This window comes from Mollisia scopiformis (genome assembly GCF_001500285.1).
Source record: "Mollisia scopiformis unplaced genomic scaffold LY89scaffold_26, whole genome shotgun sequence".
In the NCBI taxonomy this organism is placed as follows: Eukaryota; Fungi; Ascomycota; class Leotiomycetes; order Helotiales; family Mollisiaceae; genus Mollisia; species Mollisia scopiformis.
This window is the reverse complement of record NW_017263606.1, coordinates 463,762-488,852: the sequence shown is the minus strand read 5'-3', so window position 1 is coordinate 488,852 and position 25,091 is coordinate 463,762. Positions and strand designations below refer to the sequence as shown.

At 46.2% G+C, this 25,091-nt stretch overlaps 11 protein-coding genes across 11 annotated transcripts; 6 read left to right on the top strand and 5 right to left on the bottom strand.

The window, feature by feature from the left end:
- Positions 1-3,086: 3,086 nt before the first annotated feature.
- On the bottom strand, positions 3,087-3,945 carry LY89DRAFT_740109 (uncharacterized protein; the record flags this gene model as incomplete). The annotated part of the gene is made up of 6 exons (XM_018220549.1): positions 3,087-3,095; positions 3,340-3,393; positions 3,452-3,545; positions 3,650-3,703; positions 3,796-3,872; positions 3,934-3,945. The coding sequence occupies 6 exons, from the start codon at positions 3,943-3,945 to the stop codon at positions 3,087-3,089; spliced, it is 300 nt and encodes a 99-aa protein (XP_018064748.1).
- A 1,646-nt stretch (positions 3,946-5,591) lies between these two features.
- LY89DRAFT_689659 (uncharacterized protein) lies at positions 5,592-6,021 on the top strand. The gene has a single exon (XM_018215946.1). It carries the CDS (start codon positions 5,603-5,605, stop codon positions 5,786-5,788), a length of 186 nt encoding a protein of 61 aa, XP_018064747.1. The 5' UTR covers positions 5,592-5,602; the 3' UTR covers positions 5,789-6,021.
- A 3,375-nt stretch (positions 6,022-9,396) lies between these two features.
- Positions 9,397-11,725, bottom strand: LY89DRAFT_626921 (duf580 domain-containing protein). The gene is made up of 4 exons (XM_018211126.1): positions 10,947-11,725; positions 10,829-10,900; positions 10,015-10,777; positions 9,397-9,969 (listed from the first exon to the last, which is right to left on the bottom strand). Exons 1-4 carry the CDS (start codon positions 11,333-11,335, stop codon positions 9,604-9,606), a joined length of 1,590 nt encoding a protein of 529 aa, XP_018064746.1. The 5' UTR covers positions 11,336-11,725; the 3' UTR covers positions 9,397-9,603.
- Positions 11,726-11,890: 165 nt separating this feature from the next.
- LY89DRAFT_787429 (uncharacterized protein) lies at positions 11,891-13,610 on the bottom strand. Its single transcript, XM_018223072.1, has 3 exons — positions 13,091-13,610; positions 12,732-13,035; positions 11,891-12,679 (listed from the first exon to the last, which is right to left on the bottom strand). The coding sequence occupies exons 1-3, from the start codon at positions 13,205-13,207 to the stop codon at positions 12,129-12,131; spliced, it is 972 nt and encodes a 323-aa protein (XP_018064745.1). The 5' UTR covers positions 13,208-13,610; the 3' UTR covers positions 11,891-12,128.
- Positions 13,611-13,917: 307 nt separating this feature from the next.
- On the bottom strand, positions 13,918-15,980 carry LY89DRAFT_710703 (ArfGap-domain-containing protein). The gene is made up of 5 exons (XM_018217851.1): positions 15,786-15,980; positions 15,596-15,731; positions 15,388-15,547; positions 14,618-15,342; positions 13,918-14,569 (listed from the first exon to the last, which is right to left on the bottom strand). The coding sequence occupies exons 1-5, from the start codon at positions 15,858-15,860 to the stop codon at positions 14,229-14,231; spliced, it is 1,437 nt and encodes a 478-aa protein (XP_018064744.1). The 5' UTR covers positions 15,861-15,980; the 3' UTR covers positions 13,918-14,228.
- Positions 15,981-16,138: 158 nt separating this feature from the next.
- On the top strand, positions 16,139-16,982 carry LY89DRAFT_596755 (TIM21-domain-containing protein; the record flags this gene model as incomplete). The annotated part of the gene is made up of 4 exons (XM_018209939.1): positions 16,139-16,399; positions 16,451-16,635; positions 16,686-16,740; positions 16,791-16,982. 4 exons carry the CDS (start codon positions 16,139-16,141, stop codon positions 16,980-16,982), a joined length of 693 nt encoding a protein of 230 aa, XP_018064743.1.
- Positions 16,983-17,656: 674 nt separating this feature from the next.
- On the top strand, positions 17,657-18,880 carry LY89DRAFT_689653 (uncharacterized protein). Its single transcript, XM_018215945.1, has 5 exons — positions 17,657-17,735; positions 17,829-17,887; positions 17,970-18,198; positions 18,254-18,595; positions 18,648-18,880. Exons 1-5 carry the CDS (start codon positions 17,733-17,735, stop codon positions 18,870-18,872), a joined length of 858 nt encoding a protein of 285 aa, XP_018064742.1. The 5' UTR covers positions 17,657-17,732; the 3' UTR covers positions 18,873-18,880.
- A 47-nt stretch (positions 18,881-18,927) lies between these two features.
- Positions 18,928-19,668, top strand: LY89DRAFT_259734 (uncharacterized protein). Its single transcript, XM_018206266.1, has 2 exons — positions 18,928-18,975; positions 19,030-19,668. The coding sequence occupies exon 2, from the start codon at positions 19,032-19,034 to the stop codon at positions 19,533-19,535; it is 504 nt and encodes a 167-aa protein (XP_018064741.1). The 5' UTR covers positions 18,928-18,975; positions 19,030-19,031; the 3' UTR covers positions 19,536-19,668.
- Positions 19,669-20,435: 767 nt separating this feature from the next.
- On the top strand, positions 20,436-20,741 carry LY89DRAFT_559850 (uncharacterized protein; the record flags this gene model as incomplete). Its single annotated transcript, XM_018208443.1, has 1 exon — positions 20,436-20,741. A coding segment is annotated over one exon (306 nt), but the record flags the coding sequence as incomplete, so codon positions are not given.
- A 145-nt stretch (positions 20,742-20,886) lies between these two features.
- On the top strand, positions 20,887-22,682 carry LY89DRAFT_259688 (uncharacterized protein). Its single transcript, XM_018206264.1, has 2 exons — positions 20,887-21,986; positions 22,063-22,682. Exons 1-2 carry the CDS (start codon positions 20,933-20,935, stop codon positions 22,461-22,463), a joined length of 1,455 nt encoding a protein of 484 aa, XP_018064739.1. The 5' UTR covers positions 20,887-20,932; the 3' UTR covers positions 22,464-22,682.
- A 574-nt stretch (positions 22,683-23,256) lies between these two features.
- Positions 23,257-24,850, bottom strand: LY89DRAFT_259698 (Bromodomain-containing protein). The gene is made up of 4 exons (XM_018206265.1): positions 24,630-24,850; positions 24,509-24,583; positions 24,135-24,455; positions 23,257-24,088 (listed from the first exon to the last, which is right to left on the bottom strand). Coding segments are annotated over exons 1-4 (1,122 nt in total). The 5' UTR covers positions 24,631-24,850; the 3' UTR covers positions 23,257-23,363.
- Between the last annotated feature and the right edge of the window lie 241 nt (positions 24,851-25,091).

Sequence of the window (25,091 nt, the reverse complement as noted above, 5' to 3'; positions counted from 1 at the left end):
CATAAGATTACCTTTTACTATTGCTTCTACTTAGTTAGACACTCAGAGGAACACTATTCAAAATCAAGTCATCTTAAACTCAAACAACAACCCAACCACACGCCTTCAATAACAAAACACTAAACCAATCACCCACAAACACTCTTCCCATCTTGATTTAAGTTACCTTCTACGAACATGTGATCGTAGCAACTGTTTTTATCCCTAAGACAAAAATCAAAAGTTTCATTGTAAAGCCATGTGGGGGCATTGTGGCACTTCAAAGCAAACACCTAAACGCCAATGTAACTTGGCAAAAAAGATAGAGCAATTCTTATAGAGCTTCTGAGTCAGTGATTCCCTATTCGCTAGAAATGACAACTGATAATGTGTGGGAGCACTTAGACGACCAGCACAGCAGATCAAAAATTTGAGTTTCTTGAGACAAATAATTATACGCAAGCTCAGAAAAAGCAAGGATTCTGACACTAAGGCACATGTTATATTTCCTACCAATTGAAGTACCACTAGCCTATGTCAGGGCTCTTGTTCAGCCTTGAGACCCTGACCCATTCTGAAGAAAATAGAGCCAGAAATGAATTTGAAGATATGGCCGAGGTGCAGCAATTTGAGAAATGCTTAAAGCAGTGCTTTTGAGGCTTGAGTGATTTGTGTGCAAGAAGAGGTACCTTTCAAGACCGGACTGAACAACAGCATTGCTGGAGTTTTAACTTCAAAAGAAAGACTAGGCAAAAGCAAAGCAGAGTGGGAGACGACTCGATCTAGAGCCAACGAGGCTCAAGTTCTATGAGCTAGTGAACAGTGAGACCATGAAGTACCAATGGCATTCCTACAATTTCCCCACCCCAGCAAAAAGATACGCGGCTTTCACTCGAGACAGATACAAAAGCAAGACAATAGATATGGTTACCACAGGCAGAGGAGTGAGAGAGCCGAAATTTCAATGAGTGAGGTTCAATCAATTCGTCTCTCTTCTCTCTACCTGGGGAATTCCATCCTAACCCAATACCATAAACAAGACGCTATACGAATCAACACGCTATGCCAGATGCATAATCTCGCTCCCAAGCTCAATTCCCCTGCTGAAAAATCCCAAACGCCGACAATGCATCATCTCATTAAATATCGTGACTTTCCCCTTTTCACCAATCAACAGCCCACCCGTTCTCGTCTAGGAACTCTTCACAGGCTACTCTTAGTGCTAGATTCGGTCTGAGATCTGTGTGATGGAGAGGCTCTCTGGTTAGTGGGTCCGTGGGTGATCGTTTTAGGTGTTCCATGATGGAGGAGCGGTCATAGGATTGCCCGGTCTTGGTCTGTTGCATATATCAGCGAATGAACGAATGATGTGAAGTAGAGAGATGGTGGGGACTTACCACCACAGGATCCATCATGACGGCAAACGAAATATCATCAATGGCCCAATCAGGAACTCTTCTCCTCTTAGCCATTCCAGCCTTCTCAAAAACTCCTCTAAGACTTTCAATCTTGGCTTCAAACTCTTGGTGAGCTTCACTGATCTGTACTTCTCCTGCTCCGGCTCTACCTAGCCTTTCCAGCTCTACATCCCTCTTTTGTTCAAGGTCTCGTACTAGCTCACCCAGTAGGCTGTCCTCAGTTCTAATCCTCTGTCGTTCCCTGCCTTCCCAATCTTCTTTCCTACACTGATGGACTAATTCTGTGATGGGTCCAAGAGAGGTGGCCCCCTTCCCACCATTCGTTACCTCTTCCATGCAAAGTTCGTATGCTTTCTTTGCCGATTCCAGAGCGTCTTTCTCTTGATGTAGAGCTATTTGAGCTTGTGCGAGTTGGAAATGTGCTTTCATATTATGAGGATGGAGGGAGAGAGCATGCAACGAGTCGGCAATAACAGATTCGTAGTGAGAAAGTTTGAGGAGGGCCATGGCTCGGTTGGTGTATAGAAGATGGTTGGTGGGGTCGTAGCTTATTCTGATCAAGGAGAATTGTCAGCCTTGTTGCTTAACAACAATAAGAAGTACAACATAAAGGTATCTTGCACAGTACCACTCTGCAAATCTGAGAAGCACATGCAAAAGAACGGAAGAAAGCAAGTACAAGATGACAGTGACTCAAAGGTACTTTGAAAGTGAGCTGACGACAAGAGTCACAAGGCTAGGCAACCAGTAGGCAGCCCACCAGTCCTCCTGGTTCGCATCCAACCGCACAGACAAGAAGAGACATACTCACGCCTGTGTATACAGTGCCTCAGCACCAAGATAGTCTCCTGCTTGGTAGGACTTGTTCCCTCTCTCCTTGAACTCCAGTGCCCTCGCAGGGTCGTGCGGTAGTTCTGCGTTTACCATCTTTGCATATATTTTGCTTGTCCCCACAACCGGACCAAGCCTTATCTCTCCCAAGTAGAATGTGACCGAATGTGATGCGGCTGCGGCTGTGAATTTGTGGCAGACAGAGGGGCAGCAGATGACCAGCCTCTTATCGTATCGCGTGCGTGCCCTTGTTCGGTATCCTACCTATCTTTTCGTGGCCAGAACAGACCTTATCGCAGAAGTGGGAAACGTGGTGCAATACAGCATGCAGATGATGGGTCTTGTAAATAGTATAGTGAGTGCGTTGGTTGGTAAGGTCTTCGTTGTCGTGGGCTGAACAGGTGGGGCAAATCAGACGTGATGTTCAGCCTTGCTGTCTGGCGATAGGCAGATTTGGCGTATCGGCAATATGGCTGCGTTAAAAATATTTAAGAATATGTAAGATCAGTCTATGAGGGAGAGGCCTTAAGAGATGCCACTTATTGTAATGTTTGCCTGCTGCAGACCTAGTGTGACTCAAATTCATCGTTTGTTGGATGAAAGTGCCGTGACAAAGGGAACCTCGCTGTCAGCCTTGTCGATTACCAAATTTGGAAACTTCGAGAATAGCTTGGCAGAAGATTGATTGATTGGACGATTTAAGCATGCACAATGTCACGATCTGTGATTTCGGAATCTACATTGCAGGTTGGATGAATGGTCTATTGATCGCTGTCTTCTTTTGTACAGTATATTTGGCTTTTAGTGTCCGCCAAGAATTGTCCCTCACTTCCTCTACTATCCTCGGTCGGTCGTGGTCTAGAATGGCTATAAATGACCTGTCAGTATTTTTGAGGTGTTGACATAACGTTGCTAAATATTCGTTGCATGTAAATGAAAGGCAGCTGATGTTTGAGCATAGCCAGTAGCTCCGAGGTATGACAACACTTGCTCCCATGCTCTCAAATACTTTCTAGCTTTTGAACAATTGCAAAGCATTACTTCCACCCATGATGATTTCCTCCACCAGCTATCACCTCAAAAGATTTGACTTAATGGAAACAAAACGTACGTTGTCAGATGGAGGAACTTCCTTCACGAAGTGCTGTCCAATAAGGGGTACTTTCTGTTTGCGAATCAGCACATATTCCAACCATTTCTCATCTCTCCCAGTTGTAACATACCTGCCAGATATCCTTTCGTACTTTTGGTACATCCGAGAAGAAGTAGAGAGCAAAGAATCCGGCAACACCTCCGAAAGCACCGAGTGTCATGCCACTGCTTTCAGTTAGCCTCTAATTCTCCAGAACGTCTACACTTAACCAGTTTGATGTATATAGAACTCGAATATCGAGTCTGGGAAGCATCGGAGGAGGACATACAGTCTCGAAGCGCTCTTAAAGGTCCATCCAGCCACGTTCGCGTTCACAGTGTATCTGCCACCATCAGCCTTCATCCTTCCCTCATCCCAGTATAAGCATTGGCAATCCGCCCTTATAATATCTCTCCTTCAATGGTGTAGACGTACTTAGGACCATAAGGACTCTTGTAGGTACTATAAGAAGCTGGGCCCTTGGGCGGCGTAATGCCAGTCGATCCATGGAACTGTTCGCAGAGTGGGTTAGCCAATTGATCTTTCAGTGCAGTAGCTGGAGAATATGCATACATCGCTACTCATCTTGAACTATTCAGGCCGATGGCGTGGGTGGAGATTCAATTGAGGTTGTTGTGCTGATGAACTGGGCTTTTGCAGACCTCGAACTTCGTCGGAGCTAGCCGGAATGGAGCTCAGGTATCACGTGCGGACAATTCCAACGGAGATCTTTGTTGACCAGAATTTAGAGATTGGAAAGAAAAGGAAGATAATTTGTAGTTTGATGCCTTTGTGCGAAGACTCCTGATACTTGTGATAGTGCTTTGTTACCTACCAAGCGGGTCAACTTCTTAGGGTTGCAAGGCGTAAAGAAGGAAGCCAGAGAAGCCGCAAAATTACATCAACCTCTTTTCCGCGCTACTGGTATTCCTACCTTCTTCACATCTACAATTTCATGCCTAAGCAAACTGGCTCTAGGGGCATTTCTATTTTATTGCTCTCAATGGATATATCACGTGACGTACTTAAGCACCTGAACAGAGCCTCATCTGATTAGGTAACTCCTGATCTTCCCCCATGTGAAAAGCACTCATGCCTTGCAGATGACATGCTCATCATTGGTCACATGGAAATCGGGCTGAATCGGTGCTTTCTTATTCGAGCTCAGGCCGAGATCTGCGGGAATAACAGGACAAGCAAAGCAAAGATATCTTGCAAAGCCACTATCAGGCCACGAAACAAACAAAGGATGAGCTGATCTCGACATTTCCGATTACTGTAATCCATTATTCCTGCCTCTGCACCTCATCTGCCTCTCGATTATTCGTCTCCCCGCATCTGCAAGTTTTAGTATCAGCTTTTGTCTGATTCGCCTGATGCTGCACCCGCATTATCTTTCCTCCGTTCTAGCGGATAACCGAGCTTTTCACTCATCCCGAGAACCGCCTCGCCGTAACCTTCATCTCAAAATTCAACTTCCGTCATCCCACTTAGTTTCCCGCGTCAACACATAACCCCTCCTTCAGACCGCTCTCCACGATCTCCGCATCTTTCTTCTGCTTTGACTGTACATATTGCACCACGCAGACTCTTTACCGGAAAGCACAGTAGAATTGACGAATCGAGATCCTCAAGATCCTGCACGACGCTTAATATTCCCCGAACATACCAGCGACGAGGCATCCAACGAACGCTGCAGATTGTTGGGGAAGGGCCACGATCGTGTGTGTCACGTAGAGAGGAGGTCGAATAGGGAGGAAGAAGCAAGCATACCCTTCCAGGTATCGAGGCTTGCAACACGGCCCAAACAGATCCACGTACCGTCCCGAGTTAAGGATCCACACCTCACCGAACCGTCCGTAGGCCCCTTATATCTACCTGCGAACCTTCCAACTCCGTGATAGTTCTCTTTTGGAGTACTCACATCTACCGGTCTTCAAAGATGTCGACACAACGCCCCTTCTTTGCCAACTTCCTCGCCGCATTTCGAGCCCACTCTGCCATCCAGCAAGGCAAAGCTACCTCCGCCCCTTCATCATCACAAACTTCACACTCACACTCCTCATCTCCTTCACAACCACGAACGATAACGACCTCGACGAAACCTTCTGCAGGTGCAACAACGACCGCTCTCACATCTTTACACTCCCCTCGAACACACTCCACCTCTCCGTTAAGTAGATCTCCAGGTACAGGACCCAGTAATGGACCTATGTCACCAAGTGATAACGGAGGACGATATATGACAAATTCAAGGGGAAGGAGGGAAAGCGATTCCAGTTCGGAGGGTTTCAGAGATGTTCTGGGGGCCGAAAAATGGTACATCGGTGGACGGACAGCAACCGGTGAAGAAAGATATTTCAAGCTGGGTGTAGTGAGACGACAAACGAGTAGGGATAGGTTGAGTTTAGATCGGTTGAGTCTATGACAGTGGGTATTTACGAGTTACGAGATATGATCGACGGGTATGGCGACGAACAAGAAGCATAGGATTGGATTGGGTTGCGGCTCGTTGAGTGCGGCACAGGATAGCATGGTTTGGCAGGTATACTGGGCTCGGTCACTACATGGGAATATGCGTCGATGCACCAGGCGTTCAGGTCCGTCTTGGCGTTGGTGGTATATATCTTGGGACAAGAACAGGTCGAGGCTACATATACACCATACAGGATCTGGTATTATCCAGAATTGAATAAAAGCATTTCAAGAACTGTTTCATGTTTTATTTTCCCTAGTTTCCTACAAGTGAGGAGTGAGCAAGGCTCTCATATTGCCTGTCATTCGGTTGGGAATGTTTTCATAGTCATAGACATATTCTCCGGATAGACAATTTGAGAAAATTAACTCCGAATTCCGACTCAAACATTCAGAAGAAGATTGTTAAAAGATTCGAAGATTATAGTCGTATTGTTCCTCGCTACCACAAACACTTCACTATAACGAATATCTAATTCAAGTTTCAACATTAAAACACTTTCATTGTTCTTCCTTGCTACAAACACTACAGTATTCGAATTCTCTAATTTAAAGAAAAGTCAAAGTACAAAGTCTCATTGTTTTCCTCTATACAAACATTATACAGCACAGAATTTCCACTTCGATTTCCAACATTAAAACGACCCTAATGTTCCTCTTCCCTATCAACAACTTACCGAGCAAATTCTCTATTTCACTTCCCGAAATCTAAACTATTTTAATACTTTTTATTACTCCACACAATCTAAAAAGCAAATTCCCAATCATACATTCCAGACTTAACACATCCACTTATCGATCAGATTCACTCCACAATATATTCACTCCTTCCCAAAGCACTCTTTACACACGCACACACACACACAATCATTCACTCGTTACCTATTCACTCCCACTCGACCAATTCACCTGTCAATCGGCGACTCCCGCAGCACTCCCTCCAGCTCGCTTCGACTACTTAAAGCCGTTAGCCGCTCTTTTTTCTTTTTGTTTTCTTTCTCCACAGATCGTACACAGCTACCATCCAGAGTACATGGAGACGAGTTCCTGGTGGTGTCCGCCGACAAACACTCGCCGGTACGTATGCTTGGAAGGTTCGTTCGAGATTTGAGGTGTTTTATGGGTGGTTTGGGCGTTGAGTAGGGAAAATGGTTGGCAATGAAGGCGGGGAGTTGACAATAATACTCGAGGGGTTGACAACAAAAATCAAGTTCAGGTGACGATTCGATAATTTTCTACGCATTGGATGGCTTGTTGTCAACTAATGATACATCTAAGAGCCTTGTCTCTTCGCTATCGTTCAAGAATATGGTCATCGCATTCCTTGGTCGCATAAAATGCACTTTCCAACAGAAATATAAGAAAAGAAAAGCTTTCAATATTATCCGAGAATAGGACTTTATATAGAAAAACACCACAAGCACACCAGCTAAAATCCTATCCAGCGACTGACTCATTCGAATCAAAAGCAAGGACAAGTGAATCCAACAAACATTCACTTCTTACTGATTTACTTCCACAACCACCACTCAAACCCATTCACCCATTATTCGACCGCTTTTACATGGCCGTATCGATATCGCTTCGACTACTTAAAGCCGTTAGACGCCTTCTCTTCTTCCCAGTAACCTAACAACACTAATGACATTTTATGATATGAGCTTGGAGCCGGTCCCGGGGTCGGGCCGTCTCGGTCCGGTTTGGGAGTGGTAATCGATACGAGTTGGGTTTTAAAGTGGGTTTGAGGGGCCCGGACTTACTTAGGGGTGATATATTGACGGTGGGTAGGATGTTGACAAATTAATGATATAATTTGTAGGTTTTGACAACAACAATATCAACGGAGTTCAGATGATGGTTCTAGGTTTCCTACTTTATTGGATAGCTAAAGACGGTCTCGAGGACTGAGATTTTCTATAGCATACACCCCGGACCGCATTCACTTGTAATGAATTCACTTTCACACCACTACCACACAACCACTTATTCACTTATCATTCGACCACTTTTACATAACCCCGTCAGCTCGGTTCGACTACTTAAAGCCGTTAGTCGCCTTTCTATCTTTCTTGCTTTCCACACACCTCCTGCCTTCGAAGAAGCCCCGTACAAGCTTGGGCGCTAGTTCCGGGCCGGTTCTGGCCGTTTCGAGGCCTACGTTTGTGTCCTTTGGGGTTCAAGTACTATAGAGAGAAAGAAGTTTGTCAAGAATGATAGGCAGGGGAGGGGATTGACAATAAGTTGGCAACAGGGATAAACTTGACAGCAAGAGTGGATGATGGATTCGATAATGTCTAGAACTGACGGCTACCAAACTTTCGAGGTACCCCAGCTAGGTGTGTACACAAATCAAAGGAGGGGTCGGTCAAGATTCATAACACCTTCCTCAACTTCAATACTCTGTATCCTTGCTCTGTGGCAGGTATTTGCTAGCGCAATGCTCCTTGAGAAGTTAAGAAAGAAAGTGCAGGGGGAGACTGGCTTATATAGATAAATATCAGAATCACATGCTGAGTCCAATTCCAATTCCCAAGCTTTGACTCAAGAAAGGAACGAGGCAGGAATAAGTGAATTTGACGAACCTTCCTCAATCGCTGCCCACCACGTACACCACCTCTCCCTCGCAGGAAAACAGTATAAAATCGCCAGCCTCTCTTTCTTTTCCCTCCTTCTTCTTCTTCTTCAACCATACCATCCCTCGCCTCAACCTGCGTTGCTCGACTAGAACATACGTCTTGCTCCTCATCGCTATCCCTATGGTTGCATTCATCATCTGGGTCCGATCTAAGAATCCATCAACGACCTAACTTTCTTTTCGGTATGTACATTTTTTGTTTCAGATGCGCAACAACCGAAATGTAAGGAGGACCAAGGCCCGGGCCACGAAGTACGTGCCGTGAAGTCTACTCGGAATCTTATCAATAGATGCACAAGTGGAAAATCTCCACCACATCTTTTCGCTAATAGTACCATAACCTTGGCACTTGACAGTAGTACAAGCAGAAATTGACAACATAAACTTTGAAAACATGAAGGAAGTAGAAGCGTATGGTGTATGGATTTCATCTGAAGACATCATGCGATTTCGTTGTCAACTCAACTTTGCTATCAACTACCTCCTCGTCCAATTCCCCTTGAACCGAACCCTCCTCTAAATCAAAATTCAACACTCAACAAACATAAACGACCACAGAGCAGTCAGAAGTTCCTCAGGGGTTTGGATCAGTGTCCCCAATGGCTTGAAGTTGTTGCACTCCATAAGGGTAGAGGAGGGGATATTTATAGGCCCCTGGACTAGAGGACTTGGAAGTTCAGAAGAGACAGGGCTTGGGTGAATTGATTTAGAAGTTGACCTTGCCCTTCCATTAATAAGTGAATTGGAAATTGAGGACAAATTCTAGAGCCTTAGCCAGGACGCGATAGCAGAAGCAAATCAAAGCAGGAAGCAGTTCGATTATTCAATACCGCCATCAACCATACAACAATTTTCAACACTTGCGAAACATGCAGTATGTCTACTCGCATCAAACCAAGAGGAGAGCAGAGGGCTGTATTCATAAGCATTCATTATAACCACACAAAAGTAGAGCATACACTCATAGCACCCTTCAATAATTCCCTCGTTCGTGACCTAGAAGTCAGGTCAATCCATAACGCCGTCCGGGTATCTCCGTTTTTGTATCCCACCCCCTTTCGCTTCTCGTTATTGTATGAACATTACTCTCACCTATAACCCTCTCCTCATCCACCAACACACACCTTCCCGCCTCAAACATGCACAGCTTGCTGTACATGAGGATAAACATTAACCAACCTAATCCACAAATCCGGAAACTCATTAATCAAAACCTGAGGATCGAAAGCCATCGCAACGAAGAAAGTCGCCACACCACTCTTGATCGGCACCAAGAATATATTCGCAATCTGGAGACCGATCAAGAACGCAAATGCCATGATAACAGCGGTGAAGGCGTTGCCATCGTTGTACGCTGGATTGGTGAAGGTCAGGTATAGGTAGGCGAGGAAGGAACAGAGATATGCAACGAAGACGGCTCCCATGGTGAGCACTGGGTTGATGAGGCATTCGTTTACGAGGGCGTCGATTCCGCGATCTTTCATCATGGTCCATGTAGTCTGGAACGTTAGCCAAGATTGATGGAAGCAAAAGGGAGCAATTACCTTAGCAGCTGGAATGTATGCCTTCCCATAAAGTGCAATGTATGAGAACGCATACTCATTGATAAACTGAATAGCCCAATCCAGAAGACCGATGAAGCATTGCAGAATGCAGAAGAAAATCGCACCCAAGGCATTTCCTTGAGCTGCCTCGTTTTTCTGGGCGATAGAGCATGCTTGGCGAAGACATTGAATCAATGCTACAATCAAACTACCAAAGCTGATACTGCCGAAGCTGTAGGTTATCGATCGCTTGAAGGCACCACGTGTTGCACCTTTGGGGAAGCCGCCAGGTTTGTTCGCACAGAAGTACCATGAGCCATAGACTCCTGAAATGCTGACATGAATGACATTTTTGATGACTTCCGTGATCCAGTAGCCTGCAAAGGTGATGAAAGCAAGTAATCCAATGACCCTTCCCTTGCTGCAACCTCCACCACTGGCGTCACAACCTGGAGAACCTGGATAGTACTTGAAGTAGATAGCCACAAACGTGACTGAAAAATAAGCTCCAAAGGCAGTAGCCACGAGACCACCAAGTATGGAGACAACAAAGACATGTCCATAGTTCTTGGAGACATCGATCACTGTCTGCAGCATCAAGACCGAGAAAGGGATCCGAGGAATCCAGGATATGAAGCATATAATGTAGAATACCGAGAAGACCAGGAAGACAATAGCGGGGACGTAATAGCCTCGGACAAAGTATACAATAGCAGTGCCGATACCGAAGACGATTTGCAGAATTCCGGTAATCCAAATGATTCTGTACTTATGTCAGTCATTGCCATATGGAGGGCACTGGAGCGGTTCTTACTGCTTTGTAAAAGCACGAATAATCCAGAAGTATGCCAAGGACACAACGAAAGCGACGACCAAGACGAAAGCACTATCTCCATCAGCATTCCCCTATCCCTTGACACTTCTACACTCACACCAAGATAAGCGTATTACTGTTCAAAGAAACAGAGCTGTTGCCATCATAAATCCCCCCACTTCCTTTCGCAGCATACCCATGAATTGCCAGCCCAGAAACGGCAACGAAACCTCCCAACGTCAAGAGAAACAATATTGCAGCCCAGATATCATTGTATTTCGGACGCTCCAGTTTGAAAGTTTGCTCGAATGCCATCTTCTCGTTGCCATCGCCCTGTGTTGGCTTTGGGCCATATTGAGGAGGTGCCTGGGTGTATTGTTGTGGAGGACCTTGAGGAGGCGCGTATTGTTGCTGTTGAGGAGGAAGATAGGGAGGTTGCTGCTGTTGTTGACCTTCTGCATAGTACGCGTCTGCAGCGCCTCCATGCTGAGGCTGATTGTATGCCATGCTTCCTGTTCGCTTCTTTCCCTACAATATGCTGTAAGTATCACTGCTGCGTAGCAAATCGAATATTTGTTGACAAGAGAGATATTGCAAACGGATAAGAAAGAGAGAGAGGAGAATCTGCAGCCAAGAGTACTTATGACGCTAGCCTTGTTCTTTCCTTTTCGCGGCAGACGACGAGGCTCTTGGTCGTGCATTTCATGATCGTCAGATGTCTTGGAGCTTGGTTTGTCTTGGATGAACAAGCCGCTAGAGAACTCTCACCAACCACGACTGGAAATTTGTAACAATACAACTTTTTTCTGGCGTGAAAAGTGCGGAGTGCTCACTTCCAAACTCAATTGCACATGTTCGAAAGCTTGTTAGAGACAATCGGCAGTCTAGATGCTGTTGAGGGTTTCAGAACTCTATTCAGCTGAGCAAGGATGCACCCAAATTTAAGCTTGTTCCTTGGCTTGATGCACGGAATCGTTGGTGCATCTTCCATTTTGGCCAATCAGAGCATTGAGAATTATGGCTCTATATTTTGGCAATCAAGACACAGATTTATTCAGAAGTGGACACATTGGGTAATTATTCTAGATTCAGTTGTACATCCCAAAGGAAATTATGTAGGGTATCAATCTCGCGAACTCAGCATTCGCTCAAATATGCAAGAAAGAAAAATCCACGCCAAAATTCGCCAAAGTCTTTCCTATCGCCTACTCCAATGCCGTAAAGATCGTGTTCGTCTTGATATTCGTTGTCCTCCAGAGTTCATTCACAGGAAGGGTCTTATTGATTCGAGAGAGGAATCTTACACACCTGCTCTCCGAAAGGCTGCCTCGTCACTCGCTCTTGGTTTCCCCCATCGGGTGCGCTGAGGCTTTTCGGTGTATTCTCTCGTCTTGTTCCTCCGTCCTACACAGAACTCTACCACCCAAGCCATGGTAGCCAGAAACATGAGAGCAACAGCTACCCAAGTGAGGGTCAGGTATTTGCCGCCTTTGTAGGCATAGACTCCAATTTCATTTCCATATTTGTTGATAATATGTGTGGCCTTAGACTGAACAACGGTGACAATAATCGAGGCAATGAGTAACGCGAAGAAACTGAGTGATGCAAGACCCCAGTTCCCAAATGAGATCAACCGGGAGCCGTGTAGGAAGACAGCAACGAGAGATGCCAGTATAGCGCAACCTGCTGCTGCGATGCCGATGGCATAAAGAACGAATGTTGCGTCAAGTGCGACGTTGAGGTCATTCAGACCACTTTGAATATCGCTTGGCCAGTCGATATCTGAGAGGTTGATCTTTAAAGGACCGACTTCGAGTTCTTGGTTCAGTTGCTTGCTGATATCGAAATGGTCTGGAGTTCAGTCAGCAATCGCATCTAGGGTGCTCAAGGTAGAGGGGCTTACACATAGCAGTTTGGTTTGAGCATGTGCTGACATTTAGACTGGCACCCTTCTCAGTCGCGTTGGGAGCATATGTGCCTTCACACATATCCATCAAATGCAAGCTGTACCATTGCTTGATGCCCAACTCCTTCGCCAGCTTGTCTGCCACATCGCCAATAATACCGTCCAAGTCTCCCTCAATGGTGCTTGAGATATTGTGTGCGATGCTGCTAAAGAATGAACCGATCGATGTAGCGGTTGGAGTTGAGCCTGAAGAGGTGGTCGTTGTGGGAATGAGGTTATGGCCGAGAGTTGATGTATTAAGCTAGAAGAAGGCATATTAGTTATTGTCCGGAGCAGCGAGGGGTATGGAAACGTACTGTAACAATATGATACTCCTCCATGAATCCAGGCTTATGTCCAGCAAACAGGCAGAGCATCGAAAGTACGAATGCGACAATGGCACAAGCCATAGGGAAGAGAGCTGAGAGACGCATCTTGATACTTCGTCGTAGGCAGATCTGTATCGGTGAAATGAATCTCTTCCAGACTATGGTAAGAAGTAATATAGCTTTGAACCTTGAGAGTCACAATGAAGAAAAAACAGTCAGAGAAACCAGTGAAATAAAGACTCAACAAAGAACCAACCTGCCATGATGTCTCACTACGACATCACTCCACCCTCGCCCACAAGAACACCTACTAGATACAAACTACACCTCCAGGATGGAAACCAGGTTACGACCTTGCTTCCCCTGACACCTACCCAAAACATCGATACTGATTGACTCATCTCCTCCCATATTCATCCAATCTCTCTACAAAGACTAGGTTCATGGAAAATCGATATCTTCTTCCAGGGGTCTGGATACGTCATGTTTGGCTGAAGGTTGGTAAGATGTGGACGATCAAAGAAAACAGGCTGGCAAGCGAGGTCAGGATAGGGCGTCAAAGGCGTCGCCAAGCGCCAGTTCCAGGGTCCACTCCACCCCACGGTGAACTGACAGCCACTAGAATCAGGGCCCGCAGTTGACCATAAAACTTGTTTGGTGTTGCCGGATTTTGAATGCTCTGAATGGCTTCAAGATCTTGATGCATTCTCAAACTGTGAGACTGGAAGTTAGAAACAGCCGCAGCCGCTGATAGAAACATGAGCGTCTCGAGTAACTTTTCTCATTACGATACGCGCCTTTAGATTGAAGTCTTAGGGCGCTTGAAACGTACGTAGGCGTATGCTTGAACATTGAGATCAATAGTGGCTCCTCACGGACATGGAGATCGGAGGTGTTCTGAATTAAATTGCCAAAATCGATAGCACCGCAATCTATGCCGCAACTCAAACACCAGAAAACAGATATGGCCCAGTCTGCCTCATACGACATGACTCTCCTGTGCTGCCATTGTATATGCACCCCATCCATGGCTACATTGCCAACAATCTTTCTCTAGTTCCCATACGCCCCGCTTGACTTGCTTCGCATGAATACATGCTCTTAACATTGGCCAAGGTCATCTCGTCTAGCTGTTCAAGTAACTCCTGATAGCTCCCTGCAACTTACTAGCTCCCTCCCCTAAGACCTGAGTAAGGTTCTCCAAGTCATCACCTGCAGTGACTCCAAATTTGCGAACGAAGTCCTTAGCAGCGCTCTCCAAATCGCCATAGTCTTCCGCTGGGGCGTCATCCTCGGCCCGACCAAAGTATGCATTCGAAGAGATGGATGTAGCACCTTCGAAGCCTTGCAGCCGTGACTTTGCTTCTGATTGTGCATTTGGGTCGAAGGCTCCCTTGCCGAAGAATTCATCAGACGAGATGCCCTTCTGAGCACCGAACTTTTGACGGGCATACTTCTCATCATCGTCTACACATCTCGTTAGTATAGATACCCGCAGATTGGAGATCAACTTGCCTTCTTGCGTGGCTTTGATAGGACCAACAGATCCGAATCCACCCATCTTCTTGGGCGCAGCAGCAGCTGGCTTGCTTCCTCCAACTTGTCCAAATCCAAGTCGTCCCATTCCCATACCGAGTCGCTCCAGCTCGCTATTCGTACGCTCGTGGGTTTTCGAGCCATAGCCTGATCTGCCAGGGCTGACTGGACTTGGTGATGCGATCTTTGGAAGATCGGCCGTCTTGGTAGCGGCTGCTTTTGGAGTCGAATCTACCTCAGCATCTGGATCATAACCCAATTTCGCGATTCTCTCTGCTTCTTCCTTTGCCTTCTTTTCCGCCGCATCGAAATCGATGACATCTCCGGTGACCTTCTTTGCACCCAGCTTTGTCTTCTTAGCCCCCAGAACATTTGCCTTCCGTGGAGCACCAGTTGTAGTCTTGCGCAATGCCGCTGACGAAGTGGTACGGCTAGCCACGGGTGCTGCGTTCGCAAGAGGCGAGGCAGTTCGTGCGATTCCATTGCCATTGCCATTCGAAGCGCCAGCATTGAGAAATGGAGAAGGGGTACGGCCCACGACAGGAGGTGTAGCCGTGCGGGATATGGGGGGCGTTGGTCGCTTTATCGTTGGCTCAGCCCAGGAGTCGAAGAAGGCCTTGCTAGGATCGCCTTTGGGTGTTGACGTGCCTTGGGTGGGTGCATCCTTTTTGAGGCCATCCGTGGTCACTATGTTTGTTCCTTGCCTAGTGTTGTTAGTATCATCGCTGGTTGCCAAGGGATGGTCCTACTTTGCCATGTATTCCTCAGCCAACTCCTTCAATTTGGTCTTGTAGTCCGTCGCTTGCTTTGATGTGTATTTGGTTTTGATGTCCTTTGTCTTGGGGATGGAATTACTAGCCAATTCGTTGCCACCGACTCGCATCATCCGCAATTGATCCCAAGTCCATTCTACCATGTATTAGCAGGTTTGACACCAGAACAGTGACAAGCACATACGGTCGAGGTTTGTAGATCGCACAAATGAAATGTGCACTCCCAAGTTGCGGTGATGAGCAGAGCAATCAAGGCACAGATATATTCCAAATGGCACAGAGGTCCATGTCGGATTTTGAACTTGGCAATCGAAGCATATCTAAATAAAGCTTAGTAGATTCTTCACTGGAATGCAATAAACATGAATGCTGACCTTGTTTGCGGGCTCTCGCTTTAGCTTGTCGAAGAGGTCCTTCGACTGCGCTTTTGAGGCCATACCTTCTGCCATGGCTGCTGCTATATCTTCAGATGTCGCTTGAAGTATTGTGCGCGGTAACCAAGAGCGCTCGCAAGTGAATAGTTGTGGTTGGGTCCTCCTTTGTCTTGGTGTTCAGATGGAATTTATGTCCACGAAGCGGGCCAGATTGCGATTGGGATGTAAACTAGCGGCGTTTTAAGAACGCCAAGCCTAAAAACGTTTAGTATGGTTTCCCCACATGAAGCTCAAGCTTCATGAAGAAAGCTTCAAGTAGCATCACAGATTCCCTCCAGATACGCGCAGTGATAATGAGTACGCTATGCAGACCACCTCAATCGCTGTTCAAGTTCCCTGCCACACTTCGCTCGATAGCAGGACTACGACTCTATGCCACCCAAACAGGCCTCGGAACTTCATCAGCGACACATCGTCCGAGAAGAAAAGCTGTCACCCCCTTTAACGACGACGGCAGAGTGGCTTGGGGGGACCTGACTGCAGGGGAGAAAGCTGCCAGGACGACCCAGCAAACATTCAATTTTGGCTTCATTTTTCTGGGTGCAATTTTGACTGTATGTCTTCCAGCCATGTAATAGCAACAAAAGTGCTAAAGCTATTATCAGGGAGGTGTAGCATTCGTGTTGTATACCGAAGTCTTCTCTGCTGATAGCAAGACCCGCGTCTTCAACAGAGCCGTCGACGAAGTGAAGAAAGATTCACGATGTACAGCCCTTCTCGGTGATGGAAAGAAAATCATTGCTTATGGAGAGCCAACATGGAATAAATGGGCGAGGGCAAGGCCTTTAGCGTATGAGTCGTTCTCAAAAGGAAAAAGTACAAGTATTGACTACTGTCCAGTTCTAGCCTACGAAAGGACCAATATGGCGTTGATCATCTTATTTTGCATTTCAATGTTCGTCACGTAATACTGCTATGAATGCTTCCCCTACTGACATCGGGCAGGTTGAAGGGCCCTCGAATAAGGGAGTTGTGAATCTGCATATGATCAAAAAACCTTCCGATGACGAGTTCGTCTACAAATACCTAGCGTTGGATGTCAAAGGACATCAACGAGTCTACCTGGAGAATACCGATGCGTCCCCTAACAGCCCTGCCAAGAGCAAGACGAAGTTCTTCGGTGTATCGTGGCGCTAGCGCAATAGCTTCATAGAAGTCTTGCACCAGAAATGAAGCTACATAATACAGCCACAAAATAGAGCACAGCAGACGATATTGGTCTTTCGCTGCTGGAATTTGAGATCGCCCACCGTAATCGAACGCTCGGCGAGATAATCGAGATATCAGGGAGACGTTCAACACAATAGTTGGAACTGCAAGGCTTCCTGGCCTTTGAGTCTTTTCCCTGGTCGACTCTATTTGAGTTAAATACGAGCAGATCAGGAAAACTTGGAAAAAGGGACAGACTTCTCGCTGACACATGACACGGATATAAACTTGTAGTGAAGCTCTAGAAGCTTTTTCACGTCTATCAAACTTGGTAAAGAGTATCTGTCTGTCTGGCAGAACCACCTTGTGGAGGCTATAGTAATGAATGAGTTAGACGCACATGGTTTTTCTGTACTCTCTGTCATGGTATGTGACATCTGAAGAGGAGCTTCAAAAACATTGCCATGCTACATTATAGGTCTTGCTCTGAGCTTCCGCACTTCATTCCGATCTTACCTCACGATATGCAGGTCTCGGGTCGGCGCTTCGCGCAACCAGACATGGCCACTCACACGAGACAGCAAACCCGCGTTGCCGCCTATACGACCTCAAGGATCTGCTATACAGCCTCGCTGATCTTTCAGGCGCCAAACCCTGCCGCTCGAGGTTCTAAATAAACAAAACGTTTAGCCTGTCTTCCCTCTACTTTACTGCGAATTATATCCATTATACAGCGGAATGGTGAGTAGCTTGATCAATATTGAGACTATGATCTTCCTCAAAATTTGACTTTGCCTCCCCTTGTGGTTTTCGAAGCATAGCTCACACTGATAGCCACTTAAACTTCTTTATGATGGCAAGGGCGCGGATCAAAGCCTAGAGCCCGAGATTGAGTAAGTCAATTCAAAGTCTGGTGGTTTTGTTTGCTGTGATTCAAGTAAGCTCAGAGACGGTATGCTAATCGCAAGTCTCCAGTATAATTGCTGTCCATGGTCTCAATCCACGCGATAAATCTGACGACGCACTGCAATCATGGATCAGAAACGATCACTTGTGGCTTCGGGACTCCCTTCCCAAAGCCATACCCGCCTCTCGAATAATGCTCTATAAGTACGATTCAAGCCAAGTATTCAATGCGGACAGAAGCCCTTTCATTGCCGAAGCAACAGCATTTCTTGGCAGTCTCTGGGTGAAGAGAAGAGAAGTGAGTTAAATCCAGCGGAGACATTCTTTGATGCTAATGTTTATCTTTACTGCAGTGTCCAAGTCGACCTCTTCTCCTGATCGGACACAGTCTCGGTGGCATACTTATCAAGCAAGCCATTGTTAATGCTCACATGGATACTAAATACGAGGACTTGCGCAATTCGATCTTTGGTTTGGTTTTCATGGGCACCCCACACTATGGATCGACCAGTCAATCCAAGACTATGTTCAGCGAAGCATGCGCCAAGATCATTCGGACGTTGAACACCAGCGTGGCAGATGGTGTTTTGAGGGCCATAGAAGAAAATTCTACCTTTTCGGACATACTGCAGGACCATTGGAGAAGTAAGCTTGAAAGCTATCGATTTATCTCATGTTACGGAACAAATGACAATGTGAGTTGTCGGTCCCTACACTATTCAATCAGCCTCGACTAATGGCTTTCAGGTTGTGCCTTACGAGTACGCCAGACAAAGTCTGTCTGATAGCCGAGAAACAGTCATCAAGCGGACTTCAGACCATGTTGGAATCTGTCGCTTTGATCCAAGCGACGACACAGATGAAGAAGAATACGAGGAACTTGTTGTGAACATGAAAAGTCTATGTGAAGATGTGTTGAGAGCAGGTGCGAGTCATTTGGACCCTTTTAAGCCAATGATACGGTCTACATGATGTCTCAGTTCACATGTATATCTATTTCTATAGTCTGATCTATCTGACTTCTGCTGTTCAGAACGAAACAAAACTGCCATTGTGACTTCTGTTGTATCAGATGGTGCGTAACGAGAAAATTCTAATCAGTGAGCAATAAACTAATATTCGTTGATAGAGATGATCAAGAGTCTGCATATCTATGGTGACAACCCCCGCTACGCTATGATCGAACAGAGGCATGATGATACATTTCACTGGATCTGGAATAACCGAGAAGATGGTGGGCCTGGATTTGTAGAGTGGCTTGAAGGCGAGGATGGACTCTACCTCATAAGTGGCAAACCAGGAGCTGGAAAGTCCACATTATGCAAGTACATCGAGTCCTGCGAGAGTACAATGAATCTCTTACAATCGAACACCTCAAGTCGAACCTTTTTGATGAGTTTCTTCTTTTGGGATCTTGGACAAGAGTCAGAGAAGACATTCTCTGGCCTTCTTCACAATCTATTGTCGCAACTTCTAGTTCAAATTCCCGAGCTCGTGCCTGCCGTTCTTGGTCGGTTCCAGAGGCTAAATAAACACGTTTCTGTTTCGGCGAATCGCTCTTCTATTTGGAACGATTCGGAACTCCAGTCAGCATTCAAAGATATCTTGCAACTCAGAGTCTCAAGTAAGAGCTGAGGCCACCGGGAATGGCCCACTTAAGCGAGACGCGGTAACGCGTAAAAATTCTACACCCCATTTTAAAACCCTTACTACACAACAACCCTCTTAGGAATCAGTCCATAATTCAAGATGGAGACACCTCTTATCCTAAGTGATCCTATCGAGAAAGAGAATAATGAATGGCCTACCCCTGCACGTGCAGTCATTCGATCCCTATAGCGCCAGGGAAAGTCGCAACGCGAGATTGTCTCAGAGACCCATATCCCTCGAAGAACAGTACGCCGCATTCTTAAGCAGGAATCTAGTCGGAGAGAGCGCAAAAGAAAGCTCTCTAGACACCATCTCATGTCTATACGCGACATACGTTATTGCATTCGAACCATTTCCAAAAACTGGAGCTCTAGGCGCATGACTTTTGAGGCTCTCAAAAAGCAACTACCCTACCTACCCTCGGTGCGCACCATTCGTCGAGAATTAGCCCGGGCTGGCTACCGCCGCTGCATTGCATGCCCTCGACCATATATTACCCTCAAACAAGCTAGGAAGAGATATGTATTTGCCAAGGAGCATAGATGGTGGGGGACATCAGACTATGTAGCTCATAGAGATGATGGCAAGCAAGGAGGGGACTGGAGGAAGGTTGTATGGTCTGATGAGGCTATATTTGAGACTGGGAAGAATGGCAGGATATATGTGACTAGGAGGGTAGATGAGAGGAGGTGCCCTGACTGCATTAAGTCAGTCTACAGGTCAGGGAGGACAACGGTCATGATATGGGGGGCATTAGGTTGGGATTACAAGTCGCCATTAGTCTTCCTAGAGAAGCTTCCAGAACGCAAGGGCATATGTTCTAAAGCCTATCTACAGCAAGTTCTTCAGCCTATAATCTTCCCTCTCTTTGATGATCTAGGGCCGGAGTATATCTTCATGGAAGACGGGTCTAAGGTGCATAAAGGGTATGCCAGATTACCTAGACTACAGCACAATATCCGAGGGTTTAATTGGCCTCCTTCTTCACCAGATTTGAACCCTATTGAGAAGGTCTGGAGGTGGATGAAGGAGGAATTGAAAAACTTGGACTATGTGCCCAAAAATAAGGTGGATTTGAAGAGGGAGTTGCAAAAGCTATGGGACCGAGTTGACCCACGTGACTTTCGCCACTACACTGAGCAATTGACTTGTAAGATTGAGGATGTAATTAAGTACAAGGGTATGGCTACTATTAATTAATAATAAGTTCCATTTTCACAGAGATTCATAAGAAGACTAAAAAATTATGATTTTTGGTAAATAAGGTCTCATTTGTTGAGTTTCGCTTAAGTGGGCCATTCCCGGTGGCCTCAGCTCTTACAACAACACTTCTTCTCGTCATTGATGCGCTCGACGAGTGCGAAGACAAGAGTATCAAGCAAATGCTTCAATTCTTAACAAACCTCACGGCTACGACTTCTTCCTGTTTAATTTTCAGAGCTCTCTGCTCTGGACGCCCTGCAAACTTTATCGAGCTGGCTTTCTCTAAGGTCCCACATCTCCATCTCGAGGAGCATACCTGGCAAGATATTGAAGACTTCCTCCACACCAACATCCGAACCGTAACCGACCACCTGCCTCCGGACGAAAGAAGAGATCGAATCATTGCAGAGATCGTACCTGAAGTGGTGGGCAAGTCGGAGGGTGTCTTCATGTGGGCTAGTGTCGTCGTGGAGGATCTTCTTACACTTATTGCCGCTGGTCGTGAGGAGGAACTTTACGAGAAAATTAAAGAGCTCCCTCCGGAGCTTGAGTCACTATATGCCAGTATCATTGCGAAGATCCCGCCTCGGAGCAGACATCATACTTATAACTATCTCCAACTCCAGGTTTCCGCGGGTCATGGTGAAAATGCTCCTCACAACCTTCTTGGAATAATGCTGGCATCCTTTCCACCAGAACAAGTTAGGACAGCACCTTCGAATATCGATAGATGGTCAGATGATGCGAAAATTGTTGCTTGTCATCGTACCAGGCGTATGTTGCGTGACAATTGTTCTGGTTTTGTGAAGCTCCCACACTTCAATCCATCCTGGTCCAAAGAGGAACAAGTCAACCGTTTCTGCTGTGGTGAGGTCTACGTGCACAAAAGTGTCAAAGATTATTTGTTCAACAAAGAGTCATTCAAGAAAGTATGGTCTGGTATTGACCAAAAACTTCTGATTCATTCTCATCTTCAGCGGGTGTCCTTTTGCTTTCACTTACTCAAAGTTGATTTTGTAACGCGATATCAGGCGGTGCCGCGAATATGGCGAAATGAAGATAGCGTCTTGGTTGCGGTGCCCAAGTTATTTCTAAAAGCTGTATCTGTCGGTGAAGTGGACGAGAAACTTGATCTCTCGGTAACTTGGCTCTTGGCACTAGAGAACCTGGTCAGAACAAAAGCTTCGAGTCTGACTGAGATAGTGGATTTCTACGATGCTACATTCGTCTTAGGTGAGTGACTATCAGCCCGAATTCTCGACGCACTGCCGTCCTGTATTTCCTTTTCTGTTAATGCTGACTGCTACAGAGTATAGGAATTTTGAAAGATGCACAAACGATCCTCCATTCGAAGCCTGGAACACCAATATGCTCTGCCTAGCTGTCAGTTATGGACTTATCCCATACATAAAAGCCTACGTACACCGTAATCTTCATCTGCGAAAAGGCCGACCACTTCTTCACTATCTTTTTGGTGCTTATGTGGAACTATCATACGATACATTTGAGCCTGTAGCTAAAATTCTTCATCGTCATGGCTCTCGCTTTGACCAAGTATTCAACGGACGTACAACTTGGGAGTACATCCTTATACACATGCAATTTGGAGTTTACATTAACTCCTGGGAGCGTGACGGCTACGACAAAATTCTTATTCTCTGTCTCGAGCAGGGTGCGAATCCGAATCAGAAAATCAACCTCCCTACATAGCAGTGTTTCGCGTTGCACATCATGCTCGCAAAGCACCAACTTCCTCACGAACGGCTTCTCGCTCTTCTCAAAGCATTCCTGATACGTGGCGCAGCAACGAATGCGAAAGACTCAAATGGCTTCACAGTGATTCAGCTAGCAGAAAAACAGAAGCCCAGGGCTGTTCAACTACTGCAATCGCACACTTCGAGGTCTTTGAAGCGGCAATCATTGACGTCAACACCTAGAAGAGTAGCTCAAAAGTCAGAGGCGAAGATTATACCTATAAAAGAGTCATTACTGGCTCGGATCAGATCACATGAAGAAAGATGGAAGTATGGGAACATTGCTAATTACTAAATATATCTTCGTGTCCTGCTACAAGCTAAGGTAAGAGGACATGGCGCAATCTTAGAGATGAAATAGAACTAACCATATTCCGTGACGCTTTGATACTTATGGTATGCAGGAAATGCTGTGACTTTACCCCGCACCTGTATCAAGAGAAAGAAATCAAATTTCATAACCACGAAAATCACGACAGCATCCAAATCTTGCTTATTTTTGTTCATCAATTGAGTACTAGAGAGGAGGCGGGTCACTATTTTTGTCACTACACGTTCTCCCCTTCGTCGAATCTGCTGTCATCCACTAACCCCCTCCTCAACCTCGCTTTGATGATTTCTGTCCTTCCTTATCGTACATAAACCACCACAAATTAACACGAGCCATGAAGGAGGCCAAAGAAGTGAATGGAAAATGCAATGCAAAGACAATGCCATGAAGGTCAAGACGGCCGGAAAGTCAAAGCCACAATGCGCCATACGCCATCTGCAATGCATGTGAAATTATTCTGAAGACCAGAGGGCCAAAGAAAAGCAACACCATCAAAGGCAGTCCATGATATATCAGAGGGGAAACTCAGTCAATGACCTCCGCCTTGATCTTAGAAACCCACTTATGTCTATCATCCCATTGCTCGTTGAAGTACTTCTGAAGCCTCTCACAGTCCTTGAACACTTGATCCTCGTTGGTCCAATACTCGTAGCAGTTCTGGAAGATCTGATGAATGTCCGCTAAGAATTCAGCAGAGGTAGCATACTCGTTCCTATCCATCTTGCCCTTGATGACCATCAAACTCATTGGGCGCTTGACAACAGCGAAGTAGTTTGGCATGTTGGAAGCGACGGGGTCGACGGGATGCTTGAAGTGAGCAACGAGTCTAGTCCAGAAACCAGGGCCGGAAACCATGCGGGTGATGAGATCACGACAGAAAGCAAGCTCCTTCTCGGGGGTCAAGGGAGCAGGCTCAACGGCAGCTGATCGACTGTTGTTTGTGTTGCGACGGGCTGGTTCGGAGCGACGAGCTTGCTTCTTGATAGGCTTGATATCGAAGGCATCGTCAGGACCGGGGTGAGGGCCAACATCTGTCTTGCGGCTACGCTTGGTCGAGGGACGTGGTGGCTCAAGGTCATGAACAGGTTGCGCAGCGGGGAGGAGAAGTTGAGGGTGCTGAGGGTGATGGTGGTGTTGAGTGGCGGGGATAGGACCAGCTGAAAGATCACTCAAGGTGAGGACAAGCTCATAGAGGATTTCTTGAGGAAGCGACTTGGCAAACGAGGTACGAGCTTCAGGAGAAGTGCGCACTGTTTCGATTAGCTCGGTTGACGTATCTTCAGACGATTTACGTACTATGTTCCGCAGTCCACCTGATGAGCATAATTCTCAATCCACTACCTTCTTCCGTCTCCTTCCAAGCCTGGATCAGAAGCGGGGGTCCCGGAATATAAGATGTTAGTTGACGGCGCTCAGCCATAGCATCGAGGACCGCGACACGTAGCGCAGCCATTCTCAGATGGGTAGCCAACTTCCAGATATTCATCAGTAGAGGATATTCAGGAATGGCCTTTCCACCAGCCTTGTCGTAGACATGTCCAGTGTAGATGAAGTTTTGGAAGCAACCAAAGGTATCAACATCGGTACCGGGTAGTCTGACGATCAACTCGACGGAGTCTGCTTGTCCTTCTTGAGAGAAGTGTTCGCGGTAATAGGGTGATTGTGCGCACAGTAGGTTCTTTTGGATACCGAAAGGAATCTCTGCCGGACCAACGAAGAGAATAACGAAGATTGGGTGAGGATCACTACTGGGTTTAGAAAGTATGCATCAAAGAGATAGTCTAAACTTACTGCCATGAGATTGGTTCAGTAGCTTGGCCAGCCTCAGCTGTGAGGTCAACGCCTTGATAAGCCATTGAGGTTGTAGATTTGTGGAAGAGTCGAGAGTGCGGGGTGTAGACAAAAGTTATCCTTGCCAGATGGACTCGTAATTCAATATCTTGAGGAATCCGGAAACGCCTCTCCAATTGGCGTTTGGAAAGTATCTGATCGAGTCTATCTTCGTTTTGAGGTTGCGTCGTATTTGGCGCTTCCTTAGGCTTGAACTGAAGTTAGCAAGAGGCGGGGTAGAGAGTTCAAAACTTTATCGAAGAGTTGATAGTGAGAGGAATGGAATCCAGCGACAACTCATATGCAATAAAAGCCGACTTGAGCTCATATCATATTGCGTGAAAGGACACCACGTAATGGCTGCTTGAAATATCGCATCGTCTCATTACACTCGAAACTTCTTCACACCATCACCACCACGAG